At 36.9% G+C, this 12383-nt stretch overlaps 1 protein-coding gene across 1 annotated transcript in view; it reads left to right on the top strand.

The window, feature by feature from the left end:
- The window catches only part of CCDC104 (coiled-coil domain containing 104), a 39297-nt gene that overhangs the window by 12174 nt on the left and 14740 nt on the right, over positions 1 to 12383 (top strand). The window contains exon 4 of the mRNA XM_008571196.1: positions 6738 to 6852. Coding sequence (XP_008569418.1) covers positions 6738 to 6852 — 115 coding nt within the window. The remainder of the gene's footprint in view (positions 1 to 6737; positions 6853 to 12383) is intronic.

Here is a 12383-nt window from a genome sequence, read left to right as displayed (position 1 = left end):
TGAGATTTGGCAGATTGTGTCTTTCAAGAACTGGTCCATTTCATCTTGGTTATCAAATTTGTGGGCATACAGTTGTTCATAGTATTTCTTTATTCTTATTGTGTTCACGGGATCAGTAGTAAGAGCTCCTCTTTCATTTCTGTTATGAGTAATATGTGCCTTCAATCTTTTTTTCTTAGTTAACGTGATTAGAGATGTATCAATTTTATTCATCTTTTTAAACAATCAGCTTTTGTTTTCATTGATTTTTCTCTATTAATTTCCTGTTTTCAATTTCATTGATTTCTTGTCTAATTTTTATTATTTCATTTCCTCTGCTTACTTTGGATTTAATTTCCTCTTCTTTTTCCTAGTTTCCTAAGGTGGAAGCTTAGATTATTGATTTTCAATCTTCTTTTTTAATATATACATTTAATGTTATAAATTTCCCTCTAAGCACTGCTTTTGCTGCACCCCACATATTTTGAAAACTGAAATTTTCATTTAGTTAGAAATATTTTTAAAAATTTTCTAATTTGTGTTTTTTAGAATGTGTTATTTAATCTCCAAGTCTTTTTTTTCTCCCCCAACTATCTTTCTGTTATTGACTTCTAGTTTAATACTGTTGTGGTCTGAGAGCAGGCATTGATTGTATGATTTCTTTTCTTTTAAATTTGTTAAGGTGAGTTTTATGGCTCAGAATGTAGTCTGTCTTGGTGAATGCTCTGTGTGAGCTTGAGAAGAATGTGTATTTTCCTGTTGTTGAGTGAAGTAGTGTATGACAGAAGGTGCTTTTTAGTTCAACTGTGTTCTTACTGATTTTCTGCCTGCTGAATCTGTCCTTTACTGGTAGAGGGTGTTGAAGTCTCCAACTATAATTGTAGATTCATCCTTTTCTCCTTGTAGTGCTATCTATTTTGGCCTCACGTATTTTGATGCTCTGTTGTTGGGTGGGTACACATTAAGGATTGTTATGTTTTCTGGGAAATTAACTCCTTTTTCATTATAATGCCTCTTCTTATCCCTGATAATTTTTCTTGTTCCGATGTCTGCTCCATCTGAAATTAATATAGCTACTTCAGCTTTTTAAAAGCAGCTTTAATGAGTGATGGAGTTCAGATGTGTTGTCCCCTCCAAAACTCATGTGGAAATTTGATCTCCAATGTGGCAGTGTTGGAAACTGATTGAGTTATGGGGGTGGATCCCTCATGAATGGATTGATGCTCTCCCTGGGGGAGGAGGGTAGTGATTGAGTTCTCGCTCTATTAGTTCCCATGAGACCTGACTGTTTAAAGAATCCTGGCACCTCCTCTCTCTCCCCCTCTCTCTCCCTCTCTCTTTGTCTCCTTCTCTCTCCCCCTCTCTCCCTGTCTCCCTCTCTCTCTCTTTCTCCCTCTCTCTCTCTCTCTCTCTCTCCCTCTCTCTCTCTCTTTCTTCCTCTCTCTCTCTTTCTCTCTCCCTCTCTCTCCCTCTTTCTCTCTCCCTCTCCCTCGCTCCTTATTCCTCTCTCTCTCTCCCTCTCTCCCTCTCTCTCTCTCCCCCTCTCCTGCCCCCCCTCTCGCTTCCTCTCCATGTGATCTGCTTGTACCTGCCAGCTGCCTGTCACTTTTCCACCATGAGTAGAAACAGCCTGAGGCCCATGGCAGATGTGGCTGTCCCAGAATCGTAAGCCAAATAAACCTCTCTTCTTTATAAATTACCCAGTTTCAGGTATTCTGTTATAGCAACATAAAATGGACTGAGATATAGTTTGTTTTGTTTTGTTTTTTGGTGGCTTGCCAGTATGGGTATCCAAAGAGATACAATTTGCATGCCATGGAATTCACCCTTTTGAAAAATTTTTAATTGTGGTAAAATACACATAAAATTTACTATCTTAATCATTTTTAAGTGTGCAGTTTAGTAGTTTTATATATTAAAATCTTGTCATGCATGCAACTAATCTCTAGAACTCAATTTTTGTCTTGCAAAACTGTGACACAGGTTTACTGTGCATTGGTTGAATCTGGTGAGGCAGAATATACTCTTACACAACAAGTTATATGGAGTGGAATTGTTATTTACATATAGGTAGTATGAGACAATAGAAGCCTATAATTCATTTTGAGCCAGTCCCTTAATACTTAGAAAGCTATCTGGGGTGGATGGAGTCTCAACTACATGTTTTTGACTTGTACTGCAGATGAAGGACCCTGAAAGACAGCTTCCCTGGATTTTATACCTTGGTGTTACATGACTGACTGGGCTAAAGTGTTGAAGGATATCCTGGGTGGGGATGGGGATGGGGGACTGGAACAGGGCCCCGGCTGTTCTAGCCAGCTCCCTGTTTATCTCAGGATGTTGAATTCATAGCACACTATACAGTTACTCTTGAGAACTACAAACAGGAAAGGAGGGGGAACTGGCCCAGTACAAGGCCACCCATAGAATTGTCCTGCAAAACTGATACTCTATACCCATTAAACAATAACTCCCCATTTTCCGCTGCCCAAGTCCCTAGCTGTCTCTATGAGTTTGACTAAGTTAAGTACCTCATATAAGTGGAATAATACAGTATTTGTCTTCTTGTGACTGGCTTTTTTTTTTTTACTTAGCATAATGTCCCCAAGATTCATTTATATTTTAGCAAGTGCCAGAATTTCTTTCCTTTTTAATGCTGAATAATAATCCATTTTGTATACATACCTCATTTTGTTTATCCATTCATCTGTCAATGGACACTTGGGTTGTTCCACTTTTTAGCTATTGTATATAAAGCTGCTATTGAACATGGGTGTACAAATATCACTTTGGGACACTGCTTCAGTTCTTTTGGGTATTTACCCAGAATTAGAATTGGTGAATCATGTGGTAATTATATTTAAAATTTTTTGATGAATTGCCACACTGTTTTCCATAGTAGCTGCACCATTTTACATTTCCACCAACAGTGTACAAGGGTTCCAGTTTCTCCACATCTTGCCAGCACCTGTTATTTTCTGTCCTTTTAGCAATAGCCATCCTAATGGGTGTGAAGTGGTATCATATTTTGGTTTTTGATTTGCATTTCTGTAATGACTGGAGCATCTTTTATGTGTTCATTGGCTATTTGTATATTTTCTTCAGAGAAAGGTCTATTCAAATCCTTTGCCCATTTTTTCATTGGATTGTTTGCTTTTTTTGTTGCTGAGTTGTAAGAGTTCTTTATATATTCTGGAGATCAATCCCTTAACAGACATATGATTTGAAAATATTTTCTTTCATTCTGTGGGCTGCCTTTTTATTGTGTGATAATGTCTTTTGATGCACAGAGTTTTTAGTTTTAATGAAGTCTAAGTTATATATTTTTCTCAGGGTTCTTGATCATTACTATACTGAGAAGGCTGTAAAGATAGAGTTGGATCCCATTTAAACATTTATCTGTGCTACTTGATTAAATAGTGTGTTGCTGAACAGTACAGAGAACTCTTAAATCTGCTGTTACATGTGCTCCTAAAGGATGCTGAAGAGTAAGAGTAAAAGAAAGCCTGAGTAAAAGAAAGCAAGCTAGCATATGTAGTTCTTTTGTAATAGCAAGTATTTAGTGAGTATTTACTGGGTGCAGTGTACTATTCAAGGCTGTGGTCTAGAAAATGTACTTGCCAAGATATGGGTTCTCAGAAAGAGCCAATGTGCAAATTTTCTCAGTGGAACAGCACAAATATATGAAATTGCTTGTACCTTTCAAAACTATGTTATGATTAACTCTAAGCAAAGATAATAATACAGGAATCCTAGGCTAAAATATGAACATGTTTGAATGTCTTTTTAACTCGAAGTGAGATTTGCAAAGACTGAATATTCATTTTTTTTCAGTATTCTTTCACCAAAAATTCATAATATTACCTTTATTTTGCCTCATAGTCTTCTTTCAAAGTAGTTTGACATTTCAGTTAATTTGAAGGATTCTTAAGATTGTTGTTGTTTTTTAAACTTGTTGCTAGTTTTTTGGACTAACTCTTGCACCCCTCTTAGAAGCTCTTAGGAGAAGGGTGATTCATTTTCTTGGCCCAGAAGAACCCAATTGCTCTAAAGTTGTTAGGTTCAGCACACGATTTTGATACTTAACAGCATCAAAAGAGCCAGAACAATTACCATTATAGGTACTTTTCAGTTTACAAAGTGCCTTCTCATCTTATTTAATCCCAACATCTAGTCAGAAAGTTGTTACTGTATTTCTTTCATTCTAAGATGCAAATTTTTCATATTATAATATATCTGATATAAGAATGTATTTAATTTAATTTAATTAATTTATTTATTTTTTGTCTTTTTCCTAACCGGTAAGGGGATCGCAACCCTTGGTATGGTGTCACCCACACCGCACTCAGCCAGCGAGCGCACCAGCCATGCCTATATAGGATCCGAACCCGCGGCGGGAGTGTTGCTGCGCTCCCAGCGCCGCACTCACCCGAGTGTGCCACGGGCTTGGCCCTAAGAATGTATTTTATAATTGATGGTGTTAAACACCAAGGTCAAGGGTTTGGATCTGTGTACTGGCCAACTGCCAAAAAATACAATAAAATAAATAAAATATAATTGATGGTGTTATAGTTTTTTTTTTTTTTTAAAGAATTTAATCATTTCTCTTTTTATTTCATCACCCAGATTTCATCAAAAGTTAACTTTTTCCCCTGATTTTTAAAAATTTATATTTATTTTTGTGGGGTACAGTGTATTGCAATACATGCATATGATGGCATTACATTTTAATTGGTAGGTTTTTTTTTCCTAGAGGCACATAAAATAATGGCTTATTTTACTAATCTATAGAGTCTTAGATTCAAAGAAATACTGTATAAATACTATTACTGTTGTTGGTATTATTATTATGCTGATTTTACAGATGAAGAAACTGAAGCTCTGAGGACTAAATATTACATCCAGAGTTGGAAGCAGGCTTTTGATATCAAGGGCTTATTTTCTTCCCCAGTGTACCAATGGTACTCAAACTTTAATGTTGTAAGAATTATCTGGGGAGATACATGGGCATCCATCCTCCAGAGATTTAGATTATGTCTAAGGCAGGGCTCAGGAATATGCATTTTTTTTTTCCTTTTTTGTCTTTTTTCGTGACCGGTAACAGGATCGCAACCCTCAGTGTCGCGCCCATACCGCGACCGGCAACGGGATTGCAACCCTCAGTGTCGCGCCAGTACCGCGCTCAACCAGTGAGCGGACCGGTCTCTATATGGGACCCGAACCCTCGGCGGGAGCGCTGCCGTGCTCCCAAGCGCCGCACTACCGAGTGCGCCACCGGGCCGGCCCAGGAATATGCATTTTAACAGTCCCTCTTCCCTGCATTTATTAAGAGGGGTCAAGGATGACACTTTGAGAGGCCAGGAGTTATAGCTTTAAGTATAAATTCAGTCTCTGACTTGCTGATAGAAGCTCTGCCATCAACATAAATGCCCCTCAAGTGTTTGTTAGTGATGAGGATAAAGTACCTGGTACTGCTAATAAGAAGTCTAGGAAGCCCTAAACAAAGTTCTCTGGTGGCATAATCCCATAAAGGAGCTCTGACAGACATCACTAATCAATCACAGAGGCTGCCCACAATTGCTTTCAGTACTGAGCTCTGGGCTGTAACTTTCAGTCAAACACAGATGAAGCCTTTTCTGCCCCGGGCCTTGTGGACTGACACTATTTGTGAGTTTAAGGGAAAAGAAACATTTCATCTTTTTTTCCTACAGTTGATTCCTTGTAGATGTCACATAGAGATGCTTTTGCACTTTACTTTTGTTTTGTTATGCTACAGGTGTCTAGGATGTGACCTGGTTGCTGGGGGAAAGGCCCCTTCCTCTTTCTAATAGAGCTCTTTATTGGAGTTTTTGTCAATGTGTTCTTTATGACATTATAGCTGCTGCCTACCTAGTAAACAGCAGCACACTGCTGATTGCCTCAGCATGATTTTGTGTAGTCAGCTTTTCCATTAGTATCGTGTAAAGCTGGAAATAAGATTCTAGTAAGATGGATAAGGTCTGGGTGTTTTCTTTTGGATTTTCGCACATTTCAAATCTTATTTTACTTCTTATTGCTTAGCTTGGGAATTGGTTTGCTCTTGACTATATAATTTCAATAGTTAAGGAAGTATTAATTTGGGTACTTTATGGTAGACACCTTTATTTTTTTCTTAATTTATTACACTTCTCAGTTATGATTTTACATCATAATTTCTAACTTTACCTCTTCCATGAAACTTTTGACACATACAACAACTACAATTGAGTTCTCACATTACTAATAGTTCATTACACTTATTTTCCAGACTCAATTTTTTGGCATTTAATTTAATTTGGTACTTTTATTAGTTAAGGGATAATTTTGTAGTTATTGAATAATCATTAAACAAACAGTAAATTTCAAGTGACAGAATACAAACCAAGTAGATATTTTTTTGGCTAAAAAAGAATCCAGATACTTTAAAAAAGTTACCACCTAAGTAAGCCAGATTCCTGTGTTGTTTTTCAGAGTCATTCAGCACTGCCTCATTTGGAAAATGTGTCACTGTCAACTGTAGCTTCCTGGAGGCATGGGAATTTGGAGTCAACCTCATAAGAACCCTATTTTAAAAAGGCTTTTAAAATAAAATCTTAGAACTGTCCCTTTGAGTCACCTAATTGTAAATAATAGTGTAGCATTCTTGAATCAGTGCACCATTTTGCTGTGGAAATGATTTGAATGTGTGGGAATGTTTTAAAACTTGAATCTTCATTTAACCTCCAGACTTTTTTCCACAGGCCATTTTGCAACCCGTGTTGGCAGCAGCAGATTTTACTATCTTTAAAGCAATGATGGTCCAGAAAAACATTGAAATGCAGCTTCAAGCCATTCGAATAATTCAAGAGAGAAATGGTAAAATGTTGAAGTTAGAAATCTAAGTGCTAAATGCATTTTTTTTTTTTTTTGCAGTTTTGACTATTCTGATTTTAATATGGTCTTAAATGTAGCTGACTTGTATACATTTATCTCAAGTTTAAAAGTCTTTGGCTGACTTAAGAGATTTAAGAGTGTAAACTTCCTGATCAGTGCATATTTGACATCTCAAAGAAGGCAGACCAGAATTTGATTTAATGATGTTTTAGATTTCAGAAAGCTCAATTTTCTGTCCAGCCATTGTGTTTATGGAATTCAGTATTTTCGAGTGGTCACAGCAGTTACTGTTGAGAGAAGGTGACTCCTGGCTTATAATTGTTAGGATCCTTGCAGAAGACAGTAGTTCTCAAGCTTTAATGAGCATTAAAAACAGTTGGAGGGCTTGTTGAAACACATATGGCTGTCTTTTTTTTTTTTTTTTCCTTTTTGTCTTTTTTACTGACCGGCAACGGGATCGCAACCCTCGGTGTTGAGCCTGCACCTCGCTCAGCCAGTGAGTGGGAACCAGTCTCCACATGGGATCCGAACCCTCGGCGGGAGCGCCACCGCGCTCCCAAGCAGCGCACTCTCCAGTGCGCCACCGGGCCGGCCCCACATATGGCTGTCTTACCTTTCTGATTAAGTAGGCCTGGGGTGGGACCTGATAATTTGAATTTTTAACAAGTTTCCAGGTGATGCTGAAGCTGCTGGTCCTGAGACCACACTGAGAGCTGTGTTCTAGGGTAAGAGGCAGAAAGGATTGCAGTAGCACCAGGTAGAAGAGAAAACAGAACCCAAACTCTAGTAACCCTTTTTGGCTTTATCTTTTCCCTTACTCTGTGCTCAAACTCACTTTCTCTCTAGCTCTTGTTGGTTTTGTTTCCTTCTTTTGACATCCTGACTACATTTGATATCCTGACTCAGAACAGCAGAATTTCTAACCATGCTTCTTTTTATTGTACCACCTCCATTTCAACCCAGTTTCTCATCTCTATTTCAGATTTCTGGCACTGGTAACCTCATCTTAATTCCTATGTGTTCCTGTGGTTCTTTAAACCTCTTTAATGATTTGGCAGCAGAATAGTTCCTTTTCTCCATTTCAACCCAGTTTCTCATCTCTATTTCAGATTTCTGGCACTGGTAACCTCATCTTAATTCCTATGTGTTCCTGTGCTTCTTTAAACCTCTAATGATTTGGCAGCAGAATAGTTCCTTTGATTGTTTCTTGAAGATATGAGTGTTGTATTTGTTCTTAAGGGTCTGGAACATGTTACAATGTAGCTTCTGTTGTTGCAGGACAAGTATCAGAATGTTGTAGGGCCGTTGTTGGGGATTCTCCTTCTCACTTGTCTGATGTGAGTAGAGACTCTATCCCTTAGAGACAGCCACCATCGTAACTACCCTGAAAATCCTAAGATGCTTTCCACAGCAGAGACCTAGTCTGTAGGTAGGAGATGATTCTGCCTTAATCCTGAAGAATTCATGACACAGTGTTCTTACTTTTGTGTAAATAAAGTTTGGGAAATAGTCTTTCTTTCTCTCTGTCTTTCTACCATGATTTGCTCTATAAAATCCTTTCTCTGAATTTTCCTTGAAACTATGCTTTATTCTGACCTTTGGGATAGAGAATTTTAATACTTATTTTTTTGTTAGTAAGATTTGTTTTGGGGAGGTCATTTTTGATAAAAGAAATAGTGAACTTGACATTGGCACTTTATAGTTTTCAGTTTGAAATTTAACTGGAAACTCATTTAGACTTTAATAAGGAGGGAACAGATACATAGCTTGTAACATCTGGATGCTTCATGCTGCCAATAACAAAACACTCCAATAATAATGGCCTAAGCATTTAGAGGTTATCATCTCACAGAACACAAAGTCCAGAGGAAGGGAGGTAAAGAAGACAGGTCCAGGGTTTGTTAATTTAGTGGCTCAGTGATATTTATTGAGAAACCCTGTCACTTTCCATCTTCATACTCTGCCATTCTCAGGATCTTCTCTCGTGATTGTACTCTGGCTGCGCTGAATGCAGACTCAACAATGTCTCATGAAGAAAAGGGATGTTTCTTCCTGTATATCTCTTTCTGTTAGCAAGACACAGTCATGAAAGACCTCCAGTTTTCCCCGCAGGTCCTATTGATCAAGATTGCAGTCACTTGGCTTTTTTAAACCGTGTGGCAGGGGGAATGAGACTGTTAGATAGGCTTAAACCAATGATGAGTCACTCCCCTAGGGTGGGGGAGGCCCCCCTCCTCTAAGTAGTTGGATGCCTGATAACTGCACAAAACTAGTTTTATATTAGCAAGGGAGGAGGGGAGTGATATGGAGTAATGGCTGTTGTCAGACTGCAGCATGAGATAGTTTGCTTACATTTAAACATAAACTAGTACTTAGTTTCTGCTACAGAATTTTTAATGCTTGTGTTGAAGAATGTTGCTTTACATAGATCCAGGGGCAAGTACCTTAGATCAGTGTCAACTGTACTTAAAACTGTAGACTGTTTGAAAACTGCCTTTGTGGAAAAAAAAATTTGAAGGCTGTCTGGATTCTTGGTTGTATCTTATCATCGAATTTGGGGAAGATGCAAATCAGAGCATTATTTTTATGGTTTTGAAGTACTTCATTCTGTTGTGTTATTCTTTCCTTAGTACTTTTAATTTCCCTTAGAAAGATTATTAGGAGAATAATAACTTTTTGATTATACATTTTTAGGGGGTATGGTTGTTGTTTCAATACATGTGTGTATTGTATTTTGATCCAATTAGAATAGTTAGCATATTTGTCACCTAAACATTTTTTCATTACTTTGTGGTTATAACATTCAAGATCCTCTTTTCTGGCTATCTTGAAATATACAATGCACTATTATTAGCTATAGTTACCCTAGAGCACCAGAATTTATTCTTCCTATCTAAATTTAACTTCGTAACTTTGTACCCATTTACCAACTTCTCCTTTCCTCCTCCCTCCTCTTCCCTGCCTTTGGTAACCACTATTATATTCTCTATTTCTTCTCTTTTTTTCCTTTTAACTTATTTTATCTTAATTGACCCATGATAATTGTATATATTTATGGAGTACAGTTTGATATTTGGGTACATTCATACATTGCACAATGATCATATCAGGGTATTTAGCAAATCCATCACCTCAGGCATTTGTCAGCTCTTTGTGTTGGAAACATTCAGAGTCCTCTCAATTAGCTGCTTGAATTTATACAGTAATTTATTGTTGATTATAGTCACCCTATATTGCCATAGAACACTAGATCCCATATCCTATCTCTCTACAATTTTGTATTCATTGACCACCCTCTTCTCATCCCTTCTCCCCACTTACCAGTCTGTAATAACTATTCTACTGTTTACTTTTATGAGATCAACTTTTTTTAGCTTCCACATATGAGTGAGAACATGCAGTATCTCTCTTTCTGTGCCTGACTGACTTTACTTAACATAATTTTCACCAAGCTTATCCAGGTTGTTGCAAATGGCAGAATTTCATTCTTTTTTTATGGCTGAGTAGTGTTCCATCGTGTGTATGTTACACTACATTTTCTTTATCCAGTCATCCACTGATAGACATTTAGGTTTGTTCCAACTCTTGGCTATTGTGCATAGTGCTACAATAAACATGGGAGCGCAGGTATCCCTTCGACAGGTAGATTTCCTTCCCTTTGGATAAATACCCAGTAGTGAGATTGCTAGATCACATGGTAGTTCTATTTATAGTTCTTTGAGAAACCTCTATACTGTTTTCCATAATGGCTCCACTAATTTACAGTCCCACCCACAACATATAAGAGTACCCCTTTCCCCACATTCTTGCCAGCATTTGTTTTCTTTTTGATAGTAGCCATTCTAACTGGGGTGAGATAATATCTCATTGTGGTTTGGATTTACATTTCTCTGATGATTAGTGATGTTGAACATTTTTTCATAAACCTTTTGGCCATTTGTACATCCTCTTTTGAGAAATATTTATTCAGATCCTTTGCTCATTTTTTAATTGTATTTTTTGTTTTTTTTTACTATTGAGTTATTTGAGTTCCTTGTATATTCTGGATATTAATCACTTGTCAGGTGCATAGTTTGCAAATATTTTCTCCCATTCTGCTGGTTGTCTCTTTGCTGTGCTCATTGTTTTCTTTGCTGTGCAGAAGCTTTTTAGTTTGATATAATCCCATTTATTTATTTTTGCTTTTGTTACCTGTGCTTTTGAGATCTTATTCATAAAATATTTGCCCAGTCTTGTGTCCTGAAGCATTTCTTCTCCATTTTCTTCTAGAAGTTTTATAGTTTCAGGTCTTATATTCAAGATTTTAGTCTATTTTGAGTTGATTTTTATATATGGTGAGAGATAGAGGTCTAGCTAGTTTCATTCTTCTGCATATGGATCTCCAATTTTCCTAGCACCATTTATTGAGGATACTGTTCTTTCCCCAATGTATGTTTTTAGCTCCTTTGTTGAAAATAAGTTGGCTGTATGTACGTGGAATTGTTTCTGGGTTCTCTATTCTGTTCCATTGTCTATGTGTCTGTTTTTGCACCAGTACCATGCTGTTTTGATTACTATAGCTTTGTAGTACAATTTGAAGTAAGAGAGTGTGATGCCTCCCAGTTTGTTCTTTTTGCTCAGGATTGCTTTGGCTATTCAGGGTCTCTTGTCATTCCATATAAATTTTTGAATTATTTTTCTATTTCTGTGAAGTATGTCATTGTTAGTTTTGTTCTTTTTGCTCAGGATTGCTTTGGCTATTCAGGGTCTCTTGTCATTCCATATAAATTTTTGAATTATTTTTCTATTTCTGTGAAGTATGTCATTGTTAGTTTGATGGGGATTGCATTGCATCTGTATATTGCTTTGAATAGTATGGTCAGTTTGACAATATTGATTCTTCCTATCCATGAACATGGGATGTCTTTCCATTTTGTGGTGTCTTCTTTAATTTCTTTTTATTAATCATTGTTTTATAGTTTTCCTTGTAGAGATCTTTCACGTCGTTGGTTAAATTTATTCCTAGATATTTTTTGTTGTTTCTACTGTAAATAGGATTGCTTTCCAGATTTCTTTTTCTGCTAGTTTGTTGTTTATATATAGAAATGCTACTGATTTTTATATTTTGATTTTATAACGTGCTACATTACTGGATTTGTTTATCAGGTCTAGGAGGTTTTTTTTAGTAGAATTTTAAAGTTTCTTTCTGTATAAAATCATATCATCTGCAAACAGGGACAATTTCATTTCCTCTTTTCCAATTTATGGAGACCCTTTATTTCTTTCTCTTGCCTAATTGCTCTGGTGAGGACTTCTGGTATTCTGTTGAATAAAATTGGTTCGAGTGGGCATCACTGTCTTGTTCCAGTTCATAGGGGGAAGCTTTCAGCTTTTTCCCATTAAGGATGGTGTTAGCTTTGGGTTTGTCATATGTAGCCTTTGTTGTATTAAGATAGTTTCCTTCTATACTAATTTTTTGAGACTTTTTATCATAAAGTGATGTTGAATTTTATCATATGCTTTTTCTGCATCTA

The sequence above is a fragment of the Galeopterus variegatus genome, unplaced genomic scaffold, assembly GCF_000696425.1.
Source record: "Galeopterus variegatus unplaced genomic scaffold, G_variegatus-3.0.2 Scaffold665, whole genome shotgun sequence".
In the NCBI taxonomy this organism is placed as follows: Eukaryota; Metazoa; Chordata; class Mammalia; order Dermoptera; family Cynocephalidae; genus Galeopterus; species Galeopterus variegatus.
The sequence above is the reverse complement of the archived record's forward strand: the minus strand, read 5'-3'. Positions and strand labels throughout refer to the sequence as shown.